Source organism: Telmatherina bonti, assembly GCF_933228915.1.
Source record: "Telmatherina bonti genome assembly, chromosome: 10".
Classification (NCBI taxonomy): domain Eukaryota; kingdom Metazoa; phylum Chordata; class Actinopteri; order Atheriniformes; family Telmatherinidae; genus Telmatherina; species Telmatherina bonti.
In genome coordinates this window covers 17915560-17943278 of record NC_136628.1, presented here as the reverse complement: position 1 = coordinate 17943278, position 27719 = coordinate 17915560, and the positions used below count along the sequence as shown (strand labels likewise).

Below are 27719 nucleotides of genomic sequence, written 5' to 3'. Positions count from 1 at the left end.
GGTAAAGTGGTTATGGAAACTGGATGAATATCTGATTAAAAATGCCTGTCATGATACCTAAAACAGATAAGTTGGATCTGAAAGATGGAGTCAGAGATGTAGAAGGAGATTTTATCGTTGCTGCTTTATTGTTGAATCAAATTTCTTTAATGTGAACGGATATTTGCCAAATGAAGCTAGTTTCTGATTCTATTACTTTGAAGAAGCAGTTGTGCTTAACTTTTATTGATAGTGAATTGATCTGGAACACTTCTTGTTGTAGGCCTTTCTCACTGATAATGTCAGGACCACAAATTATTTTCTCTTACAGATTTTGTGTCCAACTCACTACAGTTCCATTGTCCGGGTGTTTGGTGGGTTTAGTGTGCAAGATTGCTATGATTTACTAAATGCTAGAAAAACTGCCATGGAGAACCTGCAACACACCCAAGATTTTAGCATTATCATTAAGAGTATGGTAGCAGGCTTATTTTTGCATCCTGATGCTAGCAGGACATTTCTGTCAGAACACAGCAGAAGCTAAAATAAATGTCTGACTTCTTCCTTACCAAGGTGCTGAGCTTGTTTCACTAAGCTGGGGAAATGAGCACGAATATCCAGTTTAGAATAAAATATATATTTATTGTAAAACACATAATTATGAAAGTCATTAATTTATGAACGCGGATGCTGCTATTTCATTTCAGTGACCACACTGTGAACAAGTTAAAAGGTGTTCACATATGCAAACAGCAACTATTGGACAAACATAATTGGCTGCAATATAGCATCTATGTGAGTGTGAAAGTATTTCAGCTGGGCTGTCTGGTTATGATAAAAAAGAACTGTTTACACACATATCAAAGGGGTACAGCAACCTACGTAGTTCTTTTGTTGCTGTAATCAACTTATGACTTATAGAAATGAAAACACACAGCTTCTAAAATTGGCTTCTTTTTTTCCCATTAAAAAGTCAAGATTTTGTGGATTAGAAAGGGCTGAAATCAAATATGACAGTAAGATTGTTGTTCAGAATGGACAACACAGGATTCGTCCTTACATTTGAAGAAGTAGATTGTATTTGGTTGGAAAAACCTTTTTTGTTACTCCTCATATTAAAGGCAGACTATCCCAATCATACGATCCAAATCTTCTGCTTCAGTCTAAAAGCTCAGATATTTTTGGGAAAACATGTGTGAACTGTTGGTAAGATATTGGGCTCCAAGATTTCCAGCAATACTATGACTTTGTATTTCTATGCCATGAAAATGGATGCTTTATACGGTAAACTGGTACCTGTGCAAAATACTGGTAATGACTTGTAAAAGAAATATCATCAGGGAATAGTATGAAAGTGAACCCCCAACCTTCAATCGGTGGATCAAAAAAATTAAGAAAATTTATTCAATGGATAAGTCGACTTTTAGGCTGAAGACTAGAAGAGAATGGGAGAAATGGGAGAACTAGACAAACGAGGAGAAGATGCTACTAATTACTCTGATCTATGAAACGCAGGACATGAAACACCTTACTGGAAACATCTTGCTTGTTTCTCTGTAATGTTGATAAGTTACCAGTTTGTTGCACTTTAAACCAAAAGCAATAAAACCAAAACTGTGAAAAAAAAACAATAAAAATAAATCAACAAAGGAGTATAAATAGAAAGAGCTCAAAATGCCGTTTACGGATTCAAACCCGGTTTAGTTTTTCATGCTCACAACAGTGTCAGATTCGTCCAGTTATCAATAAACATGCTGCTGTTGGAGTAAATGTGAAGCTCTTGAGATGAAGTACATGCAAGGTGCCTTGTGAATCTGTATCACTCTCCATCTGTCAAATGCCTGCTGAGCTTAGCACGTCACTTGTGTATCTGCAACCGACTCGCAATCCGCCCTCTGCTCGCCCAACACCCCCACCCCTTTCAGTCTCCTGATTTTTTCACAATTTTTTGCAGAGACTGGAGTTGCTCAAAAAGGAAAAAAGAGACTGAGATCAAAGCAATGATCAAACAATTCAATCTCAATGTTACTGTAGTAAAAGAATGATGGTTAGAAAAATATTATTTGATACTGAGACATGACTGCATTGGTTATTTCATGTAAGATGCAGCTGTTCTGGAAGATTAAGGATTGGTTACAACTGAGAAAGTTGTCATGGTCTGAGTACCCCAGTTGGACTTCTTGTGGAGCCTCCTGGCATTTTGGTAATGTGAAGAACTCTTGGATAATACTGAAGTGGGGTGCATGTTTTTCAACCCTTAGCAATGTTCATCTTATACTGTCAATGTCTCTGTGATAGTTGGAACATGTCCACCGGAGAATTATGGAGAAAAGCAAAAGAGAAGAAAAGGCATGACAGTACCCAACAATGTCAGCCTTTATTTATTTATTTATTTTATTTTATTTTTCTTTTAACCTGTCCTGTCCAGCATCTCAGCATACAGAACAGCAATCTGCGTGCCATATTTTTGCCAGACAGATTTGCTCTGTCAAGGGAGACATCTCATGTATATAGCTGCCCTTGATAATCTGAATATTTTTTGTTATTATGATAATTATTATTATCATTTTTTTCTTTTTTTATTTTGCAATCATCGTCAGTCTTGATATGGCCGAGCTGGACCTGGCAGGGGAAGAGGAAAAAAAAAGAAGATGAAGGGAGAAAAAGAGAGAGAGAAAAGAAAGGCATGTCTAAGCTGCTAAAGTTACAATATTTGCAAAACAATATAAACTACTACAGAAATACAACAAGACATAAGTAGAATAGTGACAATATTCAAAAACAGACAAAAAAAAAATAAAAGGAAAAAAAGGAAATGAACAATGTCAGCCTTTAAAATGTTGCCTGTCAGAGTTGGTACGAATGTTGTTGCAGATTTTGCAGTCCTCTCTCACACTGCATCAGCTTTTGTTAAGCAGAAATGCATTTCAGTCTTTGTGATTTTGTGAACTCAGTTAGTTTTAGGTGCTCAGCTAAACCACGAGCTTTGCTTGACAGACATAGCTGATTCTGCAGCACACACACACACACCCTCGCGCACACACACACACACACACACACACACACACGCACACCACACACACTTACAAATGTTTACTGTATAGAATGCTGCATGCCGTTCTGTCATTATTTCTCTGATTATTCCCAGTGGACATGAGGTACAGTGTATTCCCTTTAGTTGTTTTTCCAACAAAAGAACGGTAGAGGCAACATTTCCCGCCTCATTAACAAGCTGAAATACAGACTTCGAGTTTCCATATTTCACTGCAAGTAGGCCAAGGTAAACCTTGAGAGGTCCTTGCATGTGATGCACCTCAGAAAGCATTAAAGATTAACATATATAATGTTCATGTAAAACACAACAAAACAAAAATCTGTAAACGTTTTGTAAACAACTGACAGAATCCAAACGTTTGCTGTGCAGCTTTGTTTCTCTTAAGTTTCAAACAGTGTTTCATTGCTATTTTGGACCTCAGCTGCCACCCCCTCCATACTAATCCTTGAGATTTCTTAAAGGACTTCTTGAATATTTCTGGACTATAAATCACCTCCCTTCTCTGTGGACAACACACATTATTTTCAGCATGACCCCCCCCCCCAAAAAAAAACCCAAAACTCTCTGCTTCTGCTTTTCTTCACACCCGGCAGTGTGTGAAACTTACTCTCTTTATGTATTTGTCATGTTTGGTATGCCGTTTCTCATTCACACATACACTACTACACACAGCAAGGAACTGTCCCTGGCAGATTGCATGTCAATAAAACACAACGTTTACCGGAAAACAGAGACGAAAAGACATTTGATGCAAACAAATTGAGGATTTTGGGCATGGTTGTGGATTTACCATGATCATTTTTACTTAAATGCTAATAACCTCCATGATATTATTGAAATGGTTTTTTTTATAATATTAATCTAAGCAGAAACAATTTTCTGGATTACACTAACTGTTACCTACTATGTTTTTGCTATGTTAATCTATGTATCATTATCTATATATCTGATACACTTGTATATGTGTGTATAAGATATAATAATCATTGCCCATATAAATTAGATAAAGACTGATAAAGACTTTTTCTCTTTAATTGTTATGGCTTATTGGTTTAGGTTGCACATCTATTAGACCCAAACTCAGTCAGATCAGAACTAAACTTAAGAATAATTTTTATTCATCCAACTAATATTACACATGACTCATGAAACAGGCTTTTTCCTGCCCCTGCTGTAGTCTGTTTAGACATAGACAGAGCAGGCAGTTATGAGCAGAATAAACATTGTAACTTGATCATTAAACACAGATGTAACCATGGAAACCAAATGTCTGGATTCAAGAAGAGGATGCAGTAAAATAGATGAAATGGATAACTATACATTGACAGAGTTTGTCATGTGAAATCAGCATCCAGCCTGTGCTGCCATACATCTATTTCATCACAGCAAAGACTTTCTCATGAAAGCTGGGGATGAAAATGTGGATTAGACGAGAGGAAAGCGCGATGCTGGCGCTGTAGGGCAGAGATTGAAAGATGCAGGTGCAGAGATTGATGAAGGGCTGATTTGATTTGTGTTGTCCAGCTTGGTTTCTGATGCTTTCTAGTAGAAAAACATGGTGTATTTGGACAGCTTTCATCCACACACACACACACTTTAAACCCACAAGCACACAACAAACAGCACTTGCGCATTCACACTCTCTGAAAAATGCCATCACAAACCTAAAGACAAACTCACGCACACACTCGCAAGCATGCTGTCTATCACATGACATTGGCGTGACTGCCAAGCCGGACACTCTCTGTGCCAGCAGAAGTTAGCAGGACTGTACAAGTAGCTGTGGGAGAGACAGCCATCGTCCAAAACAATTGTCCCATTATTACCTCCATTTCGCTTTTAGATAAAAGGTTTGCTGCAGTCTGCCACCTCCACAGACCGCCTACGCTCTTCGTCAGGTTGGAGGTAATTACTGCTGTAGGTTAGAAACCTTACACAGCCTCCAGTAACACATATTGTTCATCCCTGTTTTGCAGGGATGACTAATAGTACACTGATTATAGGGAGGGTTGATAGTCCTCATCAGATCTCAGCGAAACACCCACACTGAGCCGCATGTACAATCCCAATTCTTCTGAACAGTGAAGCCCAGAAACTCTCTCCACTGTGAAAATCAATGAATTTGCCAACTTCAAAACCAAATCAAAACATTAATGGCACACAGTGAAATAAGAAAACTAATCTACATAACGTGGAAAAAAACTTGAATGCCACATTACAATTTAATATGGCTGATTTTTATATGGAAGAAATGGTTTGGCATTTGAAATTAACAAGAAACAGCTTTTACATCAGTTCAAAGTGATCTTCTGCGAATAGTTAATGGCTCACTGGCATTTTCCCCAAGTCACTGCAGACTTCCAGGCTACAGTCACTGCACTCTAATCGCCTCTATAATGAACAACTATAATCCTGTCTCCAACACCTCTGTATTATCCAAGATTACTGAGAAAGTTGAATTTAACAATCTCTATATCTTTTTGAATGATAGTGGAAATCTTGATCCATTTCAGTCAGGCTTCTGACCTCATCGCAAGCTCTGCTAAAAGTGTTCAAGAACATTAAGCTGGATACTGATTCTGATCATATATCATTCCTGGTTCTGTTGGATCTCAGTGCTGAGACACTGTAGATCACATAATCCTGGTGCACACGCTGAAAAATAACGCTGGAGTCTCTGGAGCGGTCCTTTACTGGTTGAGGTTGCTGGTCAGACGGCTGGAATTGTTTTGTGACAGTTGGCAGTGATGAATCTCAGCCAATGGCCACAGCTTGTGGAGTCAACTTTAATATGTTTTATCACTATTACTAATATTATGACTATTACAAGTGTAAAATAAGTACACAATGACCTTTGTGTGACTATTTTCATTCTGACTTTACTGTCTTTTTCATTAAATTTCTTTCATCTTTTTCAGTGTTGTTATTTAAAAAACAAAGAAAGAAAGAAAAAAAACCCTTAATTTTTTAATAGTATTTTTCTCTTATTCTTCCCACAAGAAGCTTTAAAGTGGAACTATTATGTGCATTTCAGGCTAATTTATTTTTATTTCTGAGACCAGAAGGGCTGGGATTGATCGAGTTATTGTCACAAATCGCTTTATTTACTTCAGACCGACCCTCTCCGTAGGCTGTCAGATCAGCCTGTGGGCAAAACGAGTGGATTGAGACTCTTCCGCATTAAGCCCCGCCTCCCGCCACTGCACTACATTGGGAGCGCGCACCGCAACTGCTTTCGCCGTCATTGTAACGTCTCATACAGAACATACAACTTGCCCATGAAGGAAAATACAAACATTTACATTCTTTATAGTCAATTCCAACATCCAGAGCTCAATGCATGTCATTTATTTTAGTATAACCCGAATCTAACTTTAGATGTGGCAGATGTACGTGAGTTCAGATGGAGAATTATTTCTAAAGAAACACAATGCTTGCAAAATAATTCATATTTCCTTTTGAGGGATTTAAAAAAAAAGATATCCAGTAGAAAGTGCATAGGGTGAATTTATGATCCGACAACCTCAGGCAGATAAGCCACAAGGCTATCTGTTTAAACTTTCATTTGCGTTTTTCAAACATATCAACAATCTGACTGGAATGAAGAAAAAGACTTGCGTTACTGTTATCTGCACCTCAGCAGCTATGGCTTTGCCAGAGGCATCTGTGAAGGTGATTGGTGGTACACGTTAACCCGTTCAGAGATTCAGCATGGCGACTTTTTTGCCTTCACACACTTATTCCTGTCTCCTCTTCCATTCCCAGCTCAGCTCCCCTTTAATTCTCACTTCCTCTCCTCATCGTCTGTCAAGCTTATACTCCTCTTCACCGTTTTGCCTCCTCTCACCCACGTCCTCATTTTTTTTCCCCTTTCTCTCTTCGTTGTGTCATAACATGCCAACTGTACGCTTACACTCTCTCATCAAACAGCACAGTGTGCAGGGAAGCATTTTGCAGCACTTGTAATACAAACCTTTCGTTATGACTGTGGCAGCTCCAGTTGGCAGATTTTATTATCCAGAGTTGGTCTTTGAGAAAAATGAACGGGCCAGATGTGACCCATAGATCCCAGAAACTTGACTTTCACACACATACACACATCAAACACACTCATTTAAACGTCATAAACTGGTGTTACGTTTAGATCTCAGCTGTTCAGGATCTGTGTTATTTGTTATTTGTAAAAGGAAATCAGTGATCATTGTAAAATGGAAAACAATGCTCTTGCAGGCTGCAAGTAGCAAGTCTGTGTGAAACGAGGCGGGACTGTTCAAATGTCTTTATACACCGCTGAGCCTCGAATGCAGTGATGGCCAGGTCAGTTTGCCGTCCCACAGGCGTCAATGTCAACTGAGTCGGAGTCATTTATCACTTTAAAGTGGTCGTCTTTTTCAGCTGCCTTATGAGACGCTGAGAAAAAGCCCCGACAGACAACCTGAAATCTGCAGGGCTGGAGAGATGGACAGATAACAGCAGAGGCAAAAATTGCTACTGTTAAGGATATTTGCAATAATTTTGAAGTCCATCTGGCTTCTGTTCTGCTCTACTTGTTGTTTCTGCTCAGATATGAAGCCGTACCTCAGAGGATGGCGTACTGTAATCGCTGCCTCCCTATCAATTTCAGCAGATGTGAATGCATATGCATGAATCATGTCTCTTAGCAAGTCGATCAAGGAGAAACATTTGAATAAAATTCTAACTCTGGGTCCTATTTAATCTTGGAGGTCAAAGCAAGAAGAAAATGTAATTTGTGATTTAAAAAAAAAAAAAAAAGTCTTGTTTTGATTCAAAGGCACGAAGGCTTCCACATACAAACTATCTTGTTAGACTCCATAATAAGCCCGTTGTCAGGATTTGGCCAAACAACAAAGGGTTTTTGAGCCTAATTGATGGCCGGCATGTCTATTGCTAAATCTTCTGTTTCTTGTTCTTAGATTTAGCTGAACTTGTTGAAACGTTTTGTACCATCCGGCTTTCATAACTTTGTTTTCAAACCCAAAACTTCACTGTAATGTGACAATTTTTATACCTTCACAAAGGTACCATGTTGCTTTCAACCCCTTCAAATATGTATCTTTTCCAATGACGAGATATACAGTTGCCCAAAAACCTGATGATAAACAGAATGAAGATTGATTGGACAAAATCAAAACCACGCTTAGTTTCACTCCAACATAAAGCAGATATTTTTTGCTCCATTTTCCTCAGCAAAGCGAAAACACCAACTAAAGCACCAACTGACACTAAGAGCAGACTACGGCTCAAATCTTTCCACGTATGTCTGATACTGCCTCCAAATGGCAGTAAAAAGCTAAAACATAGAAATGTGGGTCGGTGGGATCTGTGTGGAGCAGTGTGCAGAGGTGCTGTATGTCTGGACCTCAAATCTCGCTCTCATAGCAGCTGAATCATCTCATGAGACGCAGCCGCTGCTTGCTGCGGACCACCCTGAGCAGTGGAGTTCAGGTGGCCACAGCGGTAAACATTCACTGCGGGAGGGATACCTGCGCTGCGTCTCCAGATAAAACACACACAGACATATACTCACCGTATGTCTTCTATAAATGGTTGAGACGCCAGTTAAACAGGCTGTTCATGGATCAGATTCGTGAAACAGTTCAATGATAATGAAGATCGATAAAACGTGTCCTGGCTGATGGTTTTGATGAAACGCTGCATGTCGCCACATAAGCAGAATATTTTCAGAATGTTTGGGTAAGATATTAAATGTTACAACATATGGTTTCATGCCATCAGTCATGAACAGAATATGTCTCTTCTGCTTTTTTTTTTTTTTTTTTTTTTACCAACAATACACTCAGTGACTTCTCCATTCAACTTGTCCCAGCTTCTCCAGCTCAGCCAGTAGTCAGGACTGGTTGATACATAGAACATACAGACTGTCGGATTTGACCTTTCTGATGCATTTCATTGGCATTTCAAAGCAAAGAAATCCCCAAACCTTAGTGTTTTACTTGCGATATAGTAACATGTAAAAATGGACATTTGATCACGCAGAGGAAGACTTTATAAGGACACGGTGTCCTCTTCATAAGTTTCTGACGTGACATAAAGGATGAAAACTGAATCTAAGGAATTCAACAATCAGACAGATTCAACTAACACATCACTGCTGCTTCTCAGCGGCTAAATGAAGTTATTTCTGCTCATTCTGCTGCTGCAAAATACAAATGAAGTGCTACCAAAATAAAAAAAAATTAAAAAAAAAAGGAAAAAAAACAGTCTTGGATGTTTCCATGTTGAAAATGATAAAGTGAAGAACGAAAGTGAGCCGTCATCCTGTTCCCTCTCCTCTGACAGAGTATTTCACTTTACTGCTGTTGTGCTGACAAGCTGAGCCATGGGAGCAATTAGGAGACAGGCTGCAGATGACTAGTGACCCTCCACATCTTCCTCCTCAGAGGAGGAAGATGTGGAGGGTCCTCACAATTAGTCCAGCTTCTCTTTTACTTTAAAATTTGTTATCTCATGCTGCAAATGTCAGTGAAGTAACTCTGAATAAAGCATACAGCCTTAGAATTCAGGTGTTTTACGATGAAAGGTAATTAATCATTAGTGTTTTTACTTTATTTATTTGGATCTACATAAATAAACAACAGTTGATGCCACGTTATTTATTAAAAACCATTTCTTTATGGCTTTGAGAATCCGTATTCAGGTGAAACGTCCATTTCCAGTTCAGCTTTCAGTTTGTAAATGTATTTAATGTGAAGCAGGATTTATAGTTGAATCAATAACAACAAACCCCAGAACGATAGCATTTCTAACAACATGCCTCCTGGCTGCTATGACTTTCTTTTCCTGAAAACATATATTTGGTCTGAGTCTACATTACTACTGTAACTGTAGCCGGACAAGTCTTTTCCAGGGGGAATTTCTCCAGATTGTCTGGTTTTTGTTTGTTCATTGCCAAACAGCTGTTTTCCTCTGGTTTTGACAGCAAAGACATTTCCTGAACACATCTTCCATACTGGTCATATCTGTGCTCTCACTTTATGCTTGTGAACACAGATCTCTGATAAAAGTTACTTCCAGACACTGAAATGATTTTTCCTTTTCCCTCAGAAGTTCTTTTTTAAGCAAATGATCTGCTGGTGAAATCTGCTTTAGTTCTTAATCTTCTGTTAGTCACCTTAAACATACATTTATTATCATTTCTATTGTCACTTAATGATAGAACTCAAATAACCTAAATCTTTTTTCAGACAAAAAGACTACACACTCCAGCTGCAGTGAAAGAAAGAAAGAGAAAGAAAGGAAAAAAGGAAGAAAGAGACACTCTGCTGTAAGTTTGTCAGAGTCTGTCTTGAAGTCCATAAGGGGGATTCAATTGTTAGTACCCACACTTGAGCCACTGGTTCCAAACATGCAGATTTTTACTCATTGATATGAAATGCATCTGTAGGAAATAGTTTTTATTCAGGATCAACTTACTTTCATTAAACGTTATCTAAAAAGCCATCAGTGTTTCAATCTAGCCTATCCATGCTGCTGCTGGACAGCCCTGCCCAGGATGGATAGGTCTCAGTCTATAACTGGTTGCAGATAAAACCATTAAATAATATTGGAATTCTCCACAGCCAAAGTAAAAACCACAGCATCTCTTGATACCACTAACAATAATACCACTCACTACTAGTGTTGGGATTTTGGAGGTTGTCTTAGTTCTGGTTTCCCGTCTTATTTTGTTGTTTCCCTCGTGTTTCCTGTTTAGCCTTGTTTTCTGTTCGTCAGTCCACCTGGGTTCCTTAGCTCATCCATTACACCTGTGTGTTATGTTTTCTGCGTATTTATGCCTCCCAGTTTCAGCTAGTAGGCTACTTGCTGGTTCATTGTGTGTGTTATTTCCTTTTCCACTGATCTGTTACAAAGCAACGTTCCCAGCACTCCCTTGGCCTTCCTGCCTCTCCATCCGTCTGGTTTTATCACCCTAACTACTGGTAACCCAATAACTCCCACCATAAAGAGTGTGCTTGACTAGGGAAACAGGGTCTCATTCAAACAACTGGTTACTGTATTTCATACATTTATTAAATATACATGCAGCATATGCTAACCACACGAGCATCTCCACACGTAACCATTGCCAGGTAAACAACTGGAAAAACTAAGGTAAACAAAACATAATATTACTAGCACATACACGTGAATGACAGTATACAGCACATGTACATTCTTGTGAAAATATTAATGTTTTCTTTACTGCAGCATGACTCACCAGCTCAGCTTCACCAGCAAACAACGGTAACTGTGCATGTGCAGAAAGGAGATTCAGTCCGGAATAGACGCAGACGGACTTGCGCCACGTTTCAGTTTTGCACAATTAAAGCCTCCCCATATACAACATAAAGAAAATGATATAATGACCAAAAGTAAATACAGAGTGGTGGCTGGTGATAAAACCACAACACATAAACAAATACCAACATGTCTAAAAAGGGGTTTGTTCCACACACCTTCTCTGCAAGTGGGTCCAAATCTCCATGTCTTCACAATGCATGACAAATATTTTACAAGTTTGGTAGTTTGCAACTAAGAAATTAGGCAAGTCTCAGGTGCATGCAGGTAAAAACTAAAAATCAAATCTCAAGCTAAATTTTATTTCCTGTAGAAATGTGAAAAAGTTCTGAATGTGAAATTTACGTGTTGTTTACAAATACTGCAATGATCCTTTTTCTTCTGTCCAGAGCTTCGTTTCCCGGGTCTTTTTTCAGATGAGTCATGTGCATGGGACAAAATTTGATTCTTTTGGGCTTGTTTTCATCAAGCTGGTCGCTTGTTTTTCTCACCAAATCTGGCAATGCTGCTCTAATGCTTACTAACACGTGACACACAGACACAGACACACACGCTTGGCGAACAAATTGAGAAACATAGAAAGCACCCATGAGACTGAGTGCTTTGAAACATTAGAGTAATGAGCCTTGTTTGGTGGTGTAAACAGCTGTTCATGTGTGTTTGCGCAGATGTATATGTGTGTGTGTGTGTGAGAGGAAATGGTTCTGATGATTAATCACAACTCGTCGTTTGCAGCATTTTTATCTCGCAGAGTAAGATCTGATTAGCAAATCTAATCCAGATTGTATAGTGTCTATTACTGATTCACGGCCAGTGTAGATCGGGTATGGTGTCCTTTTTACAGACTGTCTTCTGTATTTTGCAAACAGGGCGAGGGAATCATTCTAGAAACAACTTTGCATCATCATGCCCGTTGAGCAGAGGGGATTCGGGGTACAGAAAAGGGAATTTTATTCATTGCAGAGTCTGTACCCCCCAACAACACAGCTTCCTCTGATCAGACCGGATCTATAGTAGCGTGCACTGAACAAGCCTTTGAAGTTCTGTCTCCAAAGAGACCTGCCTTAATTGGGATGCATTATCATAATTAGCTCATATCTCCTGTTGAACTTGCAGTCTCACTCAGTGCTTGTGGATTCTGTATGCATACGAGATGTTTTGATGTTGTTCTTGGACATGTTTCACAAGAAAACAGAGGAAAAGGTACATAATTATGTTATTTGATGTGCAACCTGTAGTGGAACAATAAAGTCAGACATTTTTATTGCACATTACTCCTGAAAAAATGGATAAAAACAGGGTCTGGTATTAGCTAAAACCTTTTCCATAAACTCCCCATTTATTTATTTATTTATTTTATGAGAGATTATATTGAGGTTGTGCCTATGTGTAAAGATCTAGGCCAAGTTAATGGGCGGGTCCTTGTTATCATTGACGAAGATTTTAATTCTAGCACAGCTTAGAATCTTTTGGGGTTTTTTTGTGATGAAATGTTTGATTATTATAGGTCAATGGACTAATGTGGCTTTTAAAAAGTCCCTCTTTTCTGTGTGTATTCTTTTATATCTCCCTTTCAGGATGTAATCTGTAGGATTTAAAGCCCTCAATTTGTAGCCAGGCTGGTCGGATAGAGAAAAATAATCAGTGTCTTTATGCCTGAATAGAGGAGGCAGCAAAGGACATTCAAGTACAAGATATTTGCACAGATTCACCTCCTCACTTTTACACTCTGAATCCAGTAGATTGTATTTTTTTTAACCTTACTTTTCATTTCCTTGAGGTCTTTCCATTACGATTATGTTATAATTAAATCCGCTTTGACAGACTTAAGAAATAACTGTTCTTAAAGTTCATGTTCTATTTGTTGTTTTTTGACAAAGTGTGAGCAGTTCAGCTTGTTGGCCTCAGATGAATCAAAGCAGGCCTCAGCTGACCTGAAATCACAACAGAATCTTGTGTTTCCTCAGGTTGACATTTTAACAGTTTGTGTTTCCATCAGAGACACGATGCATTTCGACAGCGGAGTGTTTGTACTTTGTTGCCTCACTACAGTAGCAGCGCTTGTCTCAACCGGATAAGCTGTCCCCGAGAGTCCAAATCCCTCTACACGGTCTCCTTGACATCCCTCTGCCCTGTCTCAGATACTCTGCTCTGAGACAGTCAGCTCCCCAAACACTGCCTGCTTTTAGAGCCGCCTTTGTTCCACTGAATAAAAACAAAGTGAATTCTTGGCTTAAATTCCTTAGGATGCGTAGCAATTTTTTTTTGTCTTGTCCAGCATTTAAGCAGGCAGAATGATTATCTGAATGCTGTATTCTGCTGAGCATTTTTACTTCACCAAGCTGGAGCTTTATAGATATAATGCTCCCTTTGATGTTTTGGATTCTTATTTTATTTTTCTATTTATTTTGCATAATTGTTTGTATTACAAAGTCGATACTGCTGGACCGGACAGGAGAGGACAGAAGAGGGACAGAAAGAGAATGGAAAGGAATAAATAACTGAAAATGACCTCGTAGAGAGTAAAAGAGAGAGAGAGAAGGAAAGAATGACAGAGAAAACAACCTACACACATACATATGCAAATACATAAGCACGTATACACACCCACCTATACACAAATACACATGGAGTCATGTTCGCCCTGCAGGAGGACGAAGCCATCAACCATCAGTAGAACCAGAAATTAACAAGTTAAATCAGCGACATAGAAAGAAAACTAGCTGCTGTTAGTAAATAAACCTGCAGGACAACTCAGTGACTGTGTCACATGCAGAACATACAGGGTGGAACGTGTTTGGAGAACACATGCAAAGGTATCCACTTCCTCTAAAAGTACCTGAAGCCCCTTGCCCAACATTCTCACTTTCTTCCTTATAAAGATGACTTGAGCTCCTCTTCTGTCCTGATTCTGGATCAATTGCTTGCATTTAGGTGTCAGGGTAGTGTCTGAATGTGGGTTATCTGGATTAAGATATACTTCATTATTTCATTATTTCATCATTATTTCATCATGAAAAAGTCTAGAGGCGTTTTTTATTGTGTGTGGTGGACCTTCTTTCTCTTAGGGGATTAAGGCAAGGTTAAGGGTGGCATGTTCAGACCTTTCCTGGCCGCTTGGAGTTCCCCTGCTCTGGTGTCCTAAGAACTGCATGGGAGTCTCCATGTCATTGCAGACGTTTCTGAGGTGTATTGCAGCTTCAAATCAACGTTTTGCATTCAGCTTTTAACTTTTGACACAGGTAAAGTAGCTTGATGTATGTACTCTGTGTTTCAATACTTCTTTCCTGTCTCCCGAAACAACAGCATGCATGTGGGGTAAAGTGTTTCACCTCATAAAAGGGAAAATTGTCAGAGTGTGGACTGTGCTGCATTCAATGTCATCACAACATCATACACACAACATTGTCATTGTTGATCTTTTGTCATTATTTCAAGATATTTATTTATTTATTTTTCTTTTCTTTTTTTTTGATCATTCAAGACCCATATTATAAAAGAGAATGAAGACAAAGTAAAATGTGTGAATTGAAACCTTCAAGCCCTCAATGTCGTGTGGGATAATAAGACCTTGGAGTAAGAACAGTTTATTGAGGGGTTGATAAGAGGCAGGGCGGGTTGGCAGGTGACCAGGCGGCAAACAACTAGAGCAGCAGGTCGGCAGGAGAAATTCACATGGAGTGAAAGCAACGATCTGGCAGAGACTAGTGATCAAACTGGAGTAGATATGCTGACGCAGTGATGAGATGATCATTGTCAGCTGTGTTGCAAACACTGCCATTCACTGTCATTCGTTGAAGTGATGAAAACCTGGTACCTAACGGTATTATTAACATCTTGCACTAAAATTGTTGTGCCTCCGAAAGTTAAAGCATATTTACAACCATCTTTTTTTCAGCTGTAAAAATAGTTACCGTTCTGAAGTTCACAATCTGCTGTAGTTGACCGGCACGGTTGATGTCCATGATTCCACATGCTGGCTTTAAAAATGGATCCATCCTTTATTTGGTCATTTATTTCACCACTGACACCTCTGAAACAGTGAAATAAAGACATTAATTATTGATGTGTGAATAAAGCCTTATGAAGCATTGTGGCTCTCTTTCTTTTTATGTAGAAAATTATTTGATGCTTCGGGGTTTTTTTGTGAGGAGGAAAAATGGCGTCTGTTGGCAGACTGGAATTACAGAAGCTGTTTCCTAATTTGGCTGAAACATCTGGACTAAAGTCCAGCTAACTATACACCTCAGGTTATACAAACTTATACATCCTAAGGTACTATATAATGAGCTGTAAACCAACAAACCATCTTCTTTTTTTCTCCAACAATAACTAGAGGATGTTTCAGAATGTCACTATCTTTTGAAGTTATCCTGTCTGCTAACAGCCAATAGGCTAAATACCAATGATACCAGTGTTCGACTGGTACGTCTTGTTTTTGCTTTTCATCCATGGCTTGTTGATCCTGTCAGTTTGTAAGCCATGTAGATGCTTTGGTTTGTAAACTTGCCTTAATAGAAGAAAATGTGTTCTCACTTTTGCAGCTCCAAGCGCAGCACATTAGCAAAGATTAGTCTCTACAGGTGGGATGTTTACATCCACGCTGAAGCTGACGAACTCCTGCAGGGACATTTGAAGAATGACAAAATGATTAAATATTTTTCTTGGATAAACTAAAGCCTGATGTTTTGTGTGTTTTATTTTTGAACCCAGTGTAAAAGAGGCTATAGTTTCATTTATGTAAATGTCCAATGCCAGCGGTGTTAAACTGTATTGTAGCCATCAGGGTAAAAAGCTGATTATCCATGGATGCATTCAAATTCATAGTGTGCTAAATGCAATGTTTTAGCCAAAAATGCAGATTTTTTTTTATTTCTTTGCAGGCAAAATGATCTTTATTATAATTTTTTTTTTTTCATTCCGGTGCATATACTATAATATAAAAAAAAAAAAAAAAAAAGATAAAACAGCAAAAAGCTTTGGGGCTTCTGCTGTATCGTCCCAAACCACTTAAGCCCTTGATGTTCAGTTCATCGCCAAGAAGCCTTGAAGTGACGATACTGTACTTCACTGATTATTTTGGCTTCATTTAACTAATGTTTACATCCACGGGCTTCACATTTATATTCCATGAACAGAGTTGGAGTATGTGCAAGTGATGCATTTTGCTGCAGGTCTTATAGAGCAACAAACCAGTGACCTTTAAGTTATCAGCCATAGTTTCCAACCACTTGCCCTAACAGGTAGCTTATATTCATTTTGTCCTGACAGAACTGCCTTAAGAGGAAAAGAGATTGTTTCATTTTCATTTTAATGCAGCTAGCAGATCCCTGACTTGATGATTAGGCAAGCGGTTTTGTGCCTTGATTAGACACTGCAGGAGCAAATATTTAATCTCCAGTGTTGGATCTCATGGTGAGATTGGTTGCTTTGTCCCCAGATGGAAGAAAGGAAGAATATTTATACTAATCGTGTGTTTTTATGTTCTGATAAACTGTGAAAAACACCATTTACTTGTTCCCAGAGGCCATGATGAGGAGTTCACTCTGGGAAGAGTGAAAATAAACACAAAACATTACAGTTTTTAGTTATATATAACGGTGGAAACACACTTCTTAGTGTTGGAGAAGCTAAAAGCACTTTTTTTTGTTATTTTCTTTGATTATCTGTCCTCTTTTTATTCACAGTAGACAACTTCACATAAAAAAAAACAAAAAAAAAAAAAAACGGCCCAGTTGTAATAATAGATGGCTTGAATTCCATTTTGTTGCTACATGGATGGACCAGAACCATCACAAATGGGCCATCTTAATTAATTAAATCCGTTGATTCACTTATCTTTTCATCACAATCCATGGTCTTAAAGCATGATTACTTTGATTAAACTGTTGCCGCTGCTGTAGTCTGTACAGTTTGTCATTCTATTTTTAGTGTCTTATATCCAAGTCTGGATTTACTCATCTGTTTCCATAAAATCCCCAATTTCAAGTTAATTAGAGAACTTTTTTTCCCTTTATGTATTTATCATTGTTAATAAGTCATTCCATGCGATGCACTGGCAACCTGTCCAGGGTGTACCCTGCCTCTCGCCCAGTGATGACTGGGATAGGATCCAGCTTCCCGCAACGCCTAATTGGACTAAGCGGTTCAGAAAATAGCTGACTGAATCACTAATAAAGTATCCCACAGTTTATATCCTGAACTATTTCTACAACTCTGAAATGAATCAGGTGTCCATCCAAAAAAATCTTTCAGATAATCCAAGTTAATAGTATTGTGAAAACTGGTTGGACATGCATGATCAAAGTTAATGATGGGATTTTTAGGAATATTACTGCATCATTTAAAATTAATAGAAATGTTTTTTTTTTTTTGTTTTTTTTTTTTTTTTTAAGTGATTAAAAAAGTGATTGATTACTAGATGTGATGCACAATGTTGGGTTGGGATGTACAATCCAAATCTGGTAGTTTTCCATTTTTCAACTTTCTTGAGCAGATTGTTCATGCAGACACCGAAAGTGGACTTATTTTTATACATGTCATCCAACTGCAGAGAAATTCAATTTTTTCCTAAAGCACAGCTTTGTGTGTATGTGTATATATATATATATATATATATATATATATATATATAGATGTGTATATGTATATGTACATTGAATTATTGTGATAAAGAAAATCAGTTTTTCTTATGTCTGGTGGTGCTCTTTATGATCACATTCCAAGTCTGAAGAATCTCCCTCATTGTCATATCGGTGAACATGAAGTGATATTAAAATAATAATATGCTGTCAGCAAAAGAGTTTTTATAACAGACTGATTCTTCATTTATATGCTAAATCTTTAAGGCTGTTTTTACTCCCTCACATCTGTAAATAGTTTTCTCAGTTCTCATTCGTGGCCGCCTCCATACTTCCATGCACCTTTTACGTTACCGTGGTCACTAAGTCAGGTGGTGAGCAGTGCTGAGTTCAGAGGTCAGGTCAGTGTTTTGGGATGAGTGGATGTAGATAATGCAGTTGTCAAGTCGTCTTCATCACACAACTTTTCTTTAAAGACTCCTGAAATCTCTACAGATCTCCTCTCCATCTTCTTCTTCTTCATGTTCCATTCGCTGGTTGCATGTTAGCTTTACTGGTCGACTCTTCCCCTGCACTTTCCAGTGACATTGCTTCATTTGCTGTGTCAAGCGATGGAGCCACAAGTTCTCCCTGAAAACAACCAAATTACATGTGTGAGCAATGCAGAAAATAGACAAAAGTGTCCGTCTGTACGAGTTGAGCATAAATGGACCTTTAAAAATGATCTTTCACAAGGCAATCGCCATACGTCTACTTCTGAACGTTGAGTCCCAGTGACAGACTGTCCTCTCCTGTGAATTGTTCAGTGACATTTAAGTGTTTTAAAAAAAATTTTCTTTTAAATTTTTATTTGTTTTCGAGGGAAACTTTCACTCTGTGCTGGCTTGCCTCGTGTCCTTTGTTAATTCCACTAATGAACAAAACCTCCCTAAAAGGCATTTCAGCCAGTAATCAGGCATATTTGGTATCAGAACTGTTCCACAAAGTAAAGAATTCAGGTTAACAACTGAGCAAGAAATAGTTCAGGGAGGAATTGGGTAACTGAGCTTCTTTTGTGCTGCTGTTGGGAAAGAATTGGATGGGCAACAGGAGGAAAAGAGAAAAATGGTTGTTTTTGCTTTCTTCACTTGTGTATTGATTGATGCATGAACCGATATCCTGTTGTGTTTGCTGCCCTCCTGCCTGACTCTCTGCCTGTCTGTCTGTTTCTGCCACCTGCTACCAAAAGAGGAGAGATTCTCCCATCTGCCCCTGGATCTCCATCATTTGCTCACTCTGTGTCTAGCTGCTTTATTGTTTTCAACATCTTTCTTTTTATTTCTCACTTTGCTCACTCTGTCACTTTGTTATCTGTTTTTATCACAGCCATTTTTTTTAATCTCCTCTCACACCCCAACCATTCTTTGCTCTTGCTCAGAAACACACTTACATATTCTCTGTTCCACGAGTGAGAGCGAGGAGGTGTCTGCTCCCCCATATGGCCTGTCAGCTTACAGCGCCGAGAGTGTGGGCGGTGTGTTGCATTTCTAACAGCAGAGTGTGAAAAAAACAACAAAAAAAAAGGGAGAGGAATCATATGTCAAATTGTGGTGAAACAGCATACAAAAAAGACATTTGGAAAAATGCCTTTGAACTTGTGATGCACCATGCGGCCATAAAAAATTAAGCAGGAACGCATTTTGTGGAAAGCTGAATAGTTCCAGATCCACAGAGCCAGTCAAGCAGGTGGGGTGTGTGTGTGTGTGTGTGTGTGTGTGTGTATTTTGACTGATATGATGAAATGTAAACATGAGGTAGATGCTTAATCTGGACACATGAGATGAGCAAACTGAAGAACATAAATCGTATTGGATCTTTTATAATCTGATTAGATGGTCTTTGTCCATCGTACACAGCTGTCTGTCTGCATCTTTCAGTGATGCAGGAACAAAGGACAGCAAAGATAAAGACCATCAATTTCGTCATTTACGCTACAATCAGAAAAATTGGATGGTTAAAGTTGACTGAAGGACCGATTACTAACAATAATTTTCATGTCATCGGTCTTCTTTTATCTTAACAAAACTCACATTTTTGTCACATATAGTCTTGTGAAAATTGAAGTGATTAATGTTTATCTGTCCTAGGAACAATTTTTTTTGCAGCTTTGACAATGATGTTGACTGTAAAACACTATAAACCATGAATAGAACAACGGTCTGGATCTGTAAGACCAAAAAAAAGCCTGAAAAACGAAGGAAACTGAAACGATGTCTGCTGCATCTGAAAACTGATGATTGTTGTTGGTTTGTAATCATCAACACTGAGCCCTGACCAGCAGCTTTTGTGGACCACTCAGAAATATGTGCCCTAAATTTTTTACTTCTGAAAAAAAAAAAAAAAAAAGAATACATAAAAGCCTGAAAGGCGCTCCTACTACGATGTTTATACACCTAAAGGTATGGAGCACCATAAAAAAAAATCCTTCAGCATTTTTTGATGTAAAAATCCCCAAAGTGTGGTGCCTATTTTGCCAAGCACCTCCAGTTTTTGTTTACCAGCAAGGATGCTCATTAGGACTTGCCTTGAAGGGCATTTCATGAAAAAGGGAAACCAGAAAACATCCCTTGCCTACAAATGCAGCATTTTTATGCTGCAGCCTCCATGAAGATTACATGTGGGCAACAGTGCAAATCCATAGTGGCCTGGGTTGCCGGTGAAAAGTGCTTTTGAATGAAGCTGTTTCTCTCTCTCACACATTTTTGTGTGAGAATAATCAAGCTCTCAGTCATTTCTTGGTGGATTCATCAGGATGATTAAAACCCAGAGGGCACAGTTACCTGCCATTCAGTCTGTCCAACCTTCACTTCTGGAGCCAAACCTTGTTATGAACACACTGTTCTGATTCCAGATTGCAATAACATGCTGGGCTTCTGCCTGCATCCAGGACAAACTGTTATCTGTCGTACACAGCGAACAACACAGAGCTTGTGTTGCTGATGATAGTGGTGTTGGATGGCACACAATGCTGTGTTAAGGGTCTGTTCTCGCATGGATTATATCACAGGGAAAAACTGGCTGATGATGTTGCTTAGAGGAGAAATGATAGTTTTGTCTTTCCTAAAGAAAAAAAACCCATTATTCTGTTACTTTGTAATCAGCTGTATTTATTTTGCACCCCATAGATTTGCCTGCAGATTCAGCGCTTTATTGTATCATATGGAATTATTACAATAAGCCAGAAAATGCAAGAACAATTTCACATCATGCAGGGAACAATTCTTTATCCCTGAGCTGTACTCTTACCCTCATGACCTCCTAAGGTTTACAGCTGAGTTCAGCCAGATTATGAATAATAAAGAAAGGTCAGGACAGATTTTTAATGGATTTACGCACTACATGGCCACAACTGCATCAATAAAGATTTTAGAGCACTTGTTTCTGTTATTAAAAGAAGAGTATGTTCTTGTCTAAACAGCTGCTCTGACTGCTGAGGCTGCGTCCAATCTGCCATTAAAGTGTGAATAAATGTTGATGTTTAATCCCTCAATTCTGTTTCATATATGTGCCATGCCTTGACCTGTGACTTCAAGACTTATTAAAGAGTAACTCAATATTTCCAACTAGTTTGATCCAGTCGGTTATCTGCTGAGAGAGTATTACAAACGCTACAAATGCAAAGAAGGAGACAGCTTGAATTTTCCCTATTTTAGCTGCACATAAAAGTGAAAATCTCTTCAGTCGTTAGCAGCTTGAGTCTTCATTTCATGTGTCAAAGCTGAAGTCCACAAGCATGAAATACTCCATGATATGAGCCTTACTGTAATCCATTTCTTTGATAAAACGTTTCATTTGCAATACTATTCAGAAATGACAAAAAAGCAGTCGAGTGGGTCTTAATCAGTCATTCCACGTCTGTTTGTAGCTCCAAAAAAGCGGATCACCCCGACTTTAGATGCGTCCTCTTAATGTATAGCAGCGTGCCATGCAGGGAAATGTGATTTAGCAGGAGTGTCAACAGCAACCAAGGGTGAGAGTCGTGTCCCCGAGTTGACACCGAGTAAACAGTCACTTAGCTTGCGTGTCCCTGTCCTCCCACATAACCCTGATGGAGACGGATGATCACACTCATGTGTAATTGCTCTGACGCGTCGCTGTGACAGATTGTGTACAGAGCAGTAATCAGGAATGGTTTTAGCCTCAGTTAATAATTGAAAACTGGAAATTAGAAATATTCATCCGGTATAAAAGATTATACTACTCAGCCTGCTCCCTGCGATAAATCTGATGTTCTCCGCACAGCCATGTGCATCCACTACACACATACCTCATGCTATCATTTGTCCTTGATTTGCATAATTCTAATTAAATGCTCACTTAAAATCACCCAAACAGGGCAGAAGTAGAAAGTAGGAAGAAACAGTTCCTTTTATATGTTAATATACTTTAAAACAGCATTGTCCTGCCTGCTGGGGGAATGAAAATTTCACACCATCAACTGTATATTTGAGCCGACTTGCAGATATATATATTGTTTCCATACTTTTAGATTAGCACTGCTACTGCTGAGTGTTAAGCAATTTTCACACTGCATAATTATTTTGATTCCATGCAGCTGTAATGTATGCCGATAACATTTCATAGTTTGTTGTCATGAAAACAGACAGGAAAATTAAAGTTTGGCACTTTTCAGATATGTTCAATGAGACGGGACTTGAACAGCTTTTAATTTCAGAGCTCGTTAGGTTGTAAGAAAAGCAAGAGAGAATTTAGTTATAAAGTTGAAATGTTGATTTCTCTTGCCAACAAATAAGTGCATGCTTTTTGAATGATTCGGTGTTTTTACTTTTAGCTTTTAACAGATTTGTCAGGTTCCTACCTATAAATGAAAGATAAATCCTGGTTACCCCTCGAAGAAAAGCTTGTGCTTAAATCCAGATTCTTCTTGTTATTAACCAAAGTGCATGACCAAAGATGATGATGGAGATATTCCAAAACTAATGCTTGTTTTATACTCCACAAGAAGTGAGAACTTTGTTCTTTGTCTTGAGGCCACAAGAACAAGAAAAAATGATTTTTTTGTCTGGCCCGTTCATACACCATGAGAAGGGACAGGGATCCCTGCAGGCGGTGAGGTCTTTTATGTGCAATAAACCTTGTTATTTCATATTTAATAAGAAACTCAGTCTACGGCCGGGCGGGTTATGCACGCGGCTGGGTCCACGTGTTTAAATGCCACATGTAAAAATTTTTTTAACTTTCTTACCACCTTGATCAGCTGTTTTATTGAAACAATTCGTTTTACCTACAACAGCAAACTGCAAAAGCAGCAACTTTCCGCTTCATTCCTTTCTCTGTTAGCCACACCCATCTCCAATGTCCAACCAATCACACGATACTTCTCAGAGCCCCACAAGAAAAAAAAAAAAAGTTCTGCCAGCCCGATGTGCTGACAACTGTCTTCAACCACGACCGCGACAACAAAATGACGCAATTTTCTTCTCAGGGCCTCGAGAACAAGAACACAGTTCTCTCTTGTCATAGAGTAGGTAGCAGCTCATTTACAAGATTCCCTTATGGCTCATCTCCTTTTTTTTACTGTCAGATACATAACAGCAACCACATGCCAGCCAAAGCTGCAACCCAACTCATGGCTTATCTTATTGTCCCTTTTTTGCCAGCTTAGAACAAAACCCTGATGCCCTGTTTACACTACAATGAGGAAACAGTTTCACAGATTGCATAGATTTCATATTGCTATTAGCATAGCCTTTACATCCCACTACCATGAAAATATTCCAAAACCTATCCGCATAATATATTTAATGTGTTCCATATATTTTCCACGTTTCTATGAAGACATGCTATGGGACTGTGGCAGATTTTCTCTGCTAATTTGCCATCCATCTTGCATCCTGCTTGTATGGTGTGCTCTCTCCAACCATTACAAAGCCAGTCTGATGTTGAGTCTTGAAGAAACGACAGCACCATGAATGTACATGATTAATGTCACTGTGCCATCAAAATAAGTCAAAAACCACATATTTTTAAGGAGAAAAACCAACAACAACATGCAAGTCCAGGTACTTTTGCATATTGTGAAGTTTCTGGTGTTTCCGTTAAGAGGCTGACTTGGGGTCTTATGTTTATTTGCGCCAAACAACAATGTGTCCGTGGAAACGAGATCATTTTTAGCAGTGTCGCATCTCGAGTCCTTTGTCATGTAACTCAACAGAACACCTTGCCTCGAGGAGCCATTGACCTCAGTCAGCAGTGTCTTATCATTTATTATGACAACACAAAGTCACACACAGACGCACACACACACACTAGTACACACACCTCATCTTTCTCACCTTAACACTTTTTCACTTATATAACCCACTTCCTCCTTTATTGCTCTGGTGCACTCGCACATACACACCCATACTGACCATCTGTTTTTTCCCCTCCAGGTGACAATTCTGATCATCCTGGCCTTGGCCTTCCTCGCCTGCATTGTGTTCCTGGTGGTTTATAAAGCCTTCACTTACGACCATGCCTGCCCAGATGGATTCATTTATAAGGTAAGACCATGAAGTGGTGTGTGTTTTGTTTTGTTGATTTTACAACATGTCTGCCCAATTCTCAGGCAAACGAAATGGTTAAAAGAAAAAAATGAATTTTATGAACGGACAAAGTAAAGCCTCTCTGATCCAAATCCAAAGCTCAGGTTTATTTTAAAACTTGAGCTCAGTTGTTGCTCCTGTTCACGATTTGGTGAGCAAGGTACCTTTTTTTTCCATATATATATATTTGCATCATTTGATGTGCAGAATTTTTTTTTCACCAGAGTAATGTCTGAGACTGTAACACACTACAACTTGTTTTCCATTTGGATTTGGTGACAGTAAACCCCATAACATGGGAACATGTCATACCCTAAAATCTTTTGATGTGATCTGATCTCTTAAATTCTGCTCCTAATCAGTACATCCACAACAATTTCATTTGCTTGTTTTTTTTTTTCTTTTTACCTGATCAAATTTTTTCACTATTTTATATGAGCGCTGCCAAATTTCAGTATAAATAAGAAGTTTCGTTAGGCATAAAATGTGTGCATAACTCCAAGTTCAGGAGTAGCTAGGCATTTTACTGTACCTTCCTATGCTTTTTCAGGAAATCACAAACTAAAACAATGATTTTCAACCCAGACCCTCGAGGCCGGCTGCCATTTATGTATTAGTTGTGTTCCACCTCCAACGCCCCTGGTTCAGATGAACTTCTTAATAAGTTTTTAACAAACACGTTTATGAGCCCTTCATTTCATTCAGCTGTATTAAAGTCAGGCTACCTCTAGAACAGGGGTACAGAGGTCCAATCCTCAATATCTACTATCCTGCAACTTTTAGTTGCATCCCTTCTCCAACATACCAGAGTCAAATGAAAGGCTCATCCACAGGCCTCTGCCGAGATGAGCAAATTCAGCCAATTCAATCAAGTCTGTTGAGGATTTGACTGGGACACACATGCTCTGAAACATGTAGAGCAGTGGATGCTGAGGACTTAAAAGAATACCAGTAGAATAATAGGCATTATGTTGTCTTTTTCCCTTTTATTACTTTCCAAATTAAATAAATTTCAAGTCATTTAATAGTGCATACAGAAGTAATAACAATGTAATTGATAAGATAAATATCTTAAAGGTACTCATGTTGCATAAAATGAACAAGTTAATGTAGGTCTTCACATGAGTGTGTTTATTATTTTTCAGGAAAATGGTCATCTAATTTATTTCTGCATTAAATATTTATGTTGTATTTCTGTGCAATACAAATAAACTAGCAAGGATTTTATCATTATTATTATTTATTGATTTATTTTTATTATTAGTATCATTGATAGTAGTGGTAGTGATAGTAGTAATCGTAGCAGTAGTACTAGTAGAAGTAGTACCGTAGTAATTTAATCTATCTTTGCACTGCCAAAGCTTCCTTGAGGAAGGCACTGAATCATTTCTGCCCTTTACTGTCTCCTTCTCTACTTTCTCACCTTTCTAAATAAAGAAGTCAAGGTGAGAGCAGTCTCCTATGAGAAAGGAAAGAATAACATCCTGTTGGCCTACTTTGGTTTTCAGAGGTCATGTAACGGAAGGAGGCTAATGAGACATAATAGGCAATCATCAATCAATGAAATTAAGGTTTTTTTTGTGTGTGTAATCAAATATAATTCCAAGCAGCTCAAAAGCCAAAGAAAGAGGCTCTACGAGGTCTGCTGTCAGGGGTTATTAGCTGTATTGACAGCTATAGAGATATGAGGAAAAATTAGCCTCATTGACAGTTTTATAAAAATGACCATATTATGATTCACTGCTGATCCAAATGGCAGAGGTTACAAAAAGACTCCCAGAACCATCTTTATCCAACAATCTGCGGCAGGAAACCTATGGGGTATGAATAGATGCAGACAAACCCTTCTATCCAGGTTTGCACTGCATTGCACTTTTAAGATTCACTGTACCTTGTAAAAGGTCACCTTGCAAGTCAGTTTCCCTCGACAAGCCCACTTTTGGAGGTGGAATAAATAAAGTTTCAGGCTCTCACCATCTCTGCAGGAGCTCCAGCTGCAGTCTATAACTACTGGGAGTTTTAATGTAACTGGTTTGTCAAAAGTAAGAGTTCCAAACTGATCTAAATTAGATGATAAATATTTATTGCATTCAATATTATTTGTGTTGGACAAGGTGGAACAAATCAAGTTTTGAGCTCCTGTAACCTCTGCAGGAGCTGCAGCTGCAGTCTGCAGAGGTATTATTAGCTGTATCACATGCACATAAGGAGCAAAGGTGCCAACAGAAATACACACTCATGCACATTCCACAAAATATGATGTACAAGCACAGATATGCAATAATATAAATCTACAAAGATTTAAACATTTCCAATTCTATAGACTTGTTTTATTCCAGTACTTTTGAACCTCATGTGAGTTTTTTTCCATTGTTAGGATCCCTCCCAGAGCTGTGCATGTAATTGCTCTGGGAGTTAAATGGTCGAAAGACTTCCAACGATAACGTGTTGGATTCATCAAACCTAACTAAAACTTTCTCTTCTTGTCAAAAATAATCATACTTTTCTGAGTCTGTTAAAAAATTTAATAAGCAATTCATTTCAGTTAAATTAACAAGCAACGTCATTAGGTACACTTTCCCACGAGGAAGGACCTCACTTTTGCTTTAAGAACTGTTATAGTTTTTGTGGCACAGATTCAACATGGTGTTGGAAACATTCCTCAGAGATTTCGGTCCGTGGTGACATGATAGCATCACACAGTTGCTGCAGATTTGTTGGCTGCACGTCCATGTTGAGAGTCTCCACTTCCACCACATCCCAAAGGTGCTCTGCTTGTCTGAGATCTGCTGTCTCTTGAGGCTATTACAGTACAGTGAACTCATTTTCACTTTCAAGAAACCAATTTGAGATGATTTAAGCTTGGTGGCATGATGCATTATCTGGCTGGTAGAAGACATCAGAAGATGGTTCACTGTGATCAGAAAGGGATGGACATGGTCAACAACAATACACAAGTGGGCTATGCTGTCTAAGCCATGCTCAGCTTGTACTATGGGGACCTAAAGTGTGCCAAGAAAATAACAGCCATGCCATTAGCTAAGTGTAGAAAATGAATGAATGTTCTGTTTCTATCATTTCCAACCAGTCTGCCCATTGTCCTCTGACCTCGAACATCTGCTGCGCATTTCCCTGCAGACAGCTGTTACTCTCTGGATATTTTCAGAACATTTCGTGAAAACCCTTAAGATTATTATG

At 38.6% G+C, this 27719-nt stretch overlaps 1 protein-coding gene across 1 annotated transcript in view; it reads left to right on the top strand.

The window, feature by feature from the left end:
• nsg2 (neuronal vesicle trafficking associated 2) overlaps window positions 1-27719 on the top strand; it is a gene marked incomplete at its 3' end in the record, with an annotated part of 46152 nt that overhangs the window by 16603 nt on the left and 1830 nt on the right. The window contains exon 4 of the mRNA XM_079247799.1: window positions 24369-24479. Within this exon, the coding sequence (XP_079103925.1) occupies window positions 24369-24479 (111 nt within the window). The remainder of the gene's footprint in view (window positions 1-24368; window positions 24480-27719) is intronic.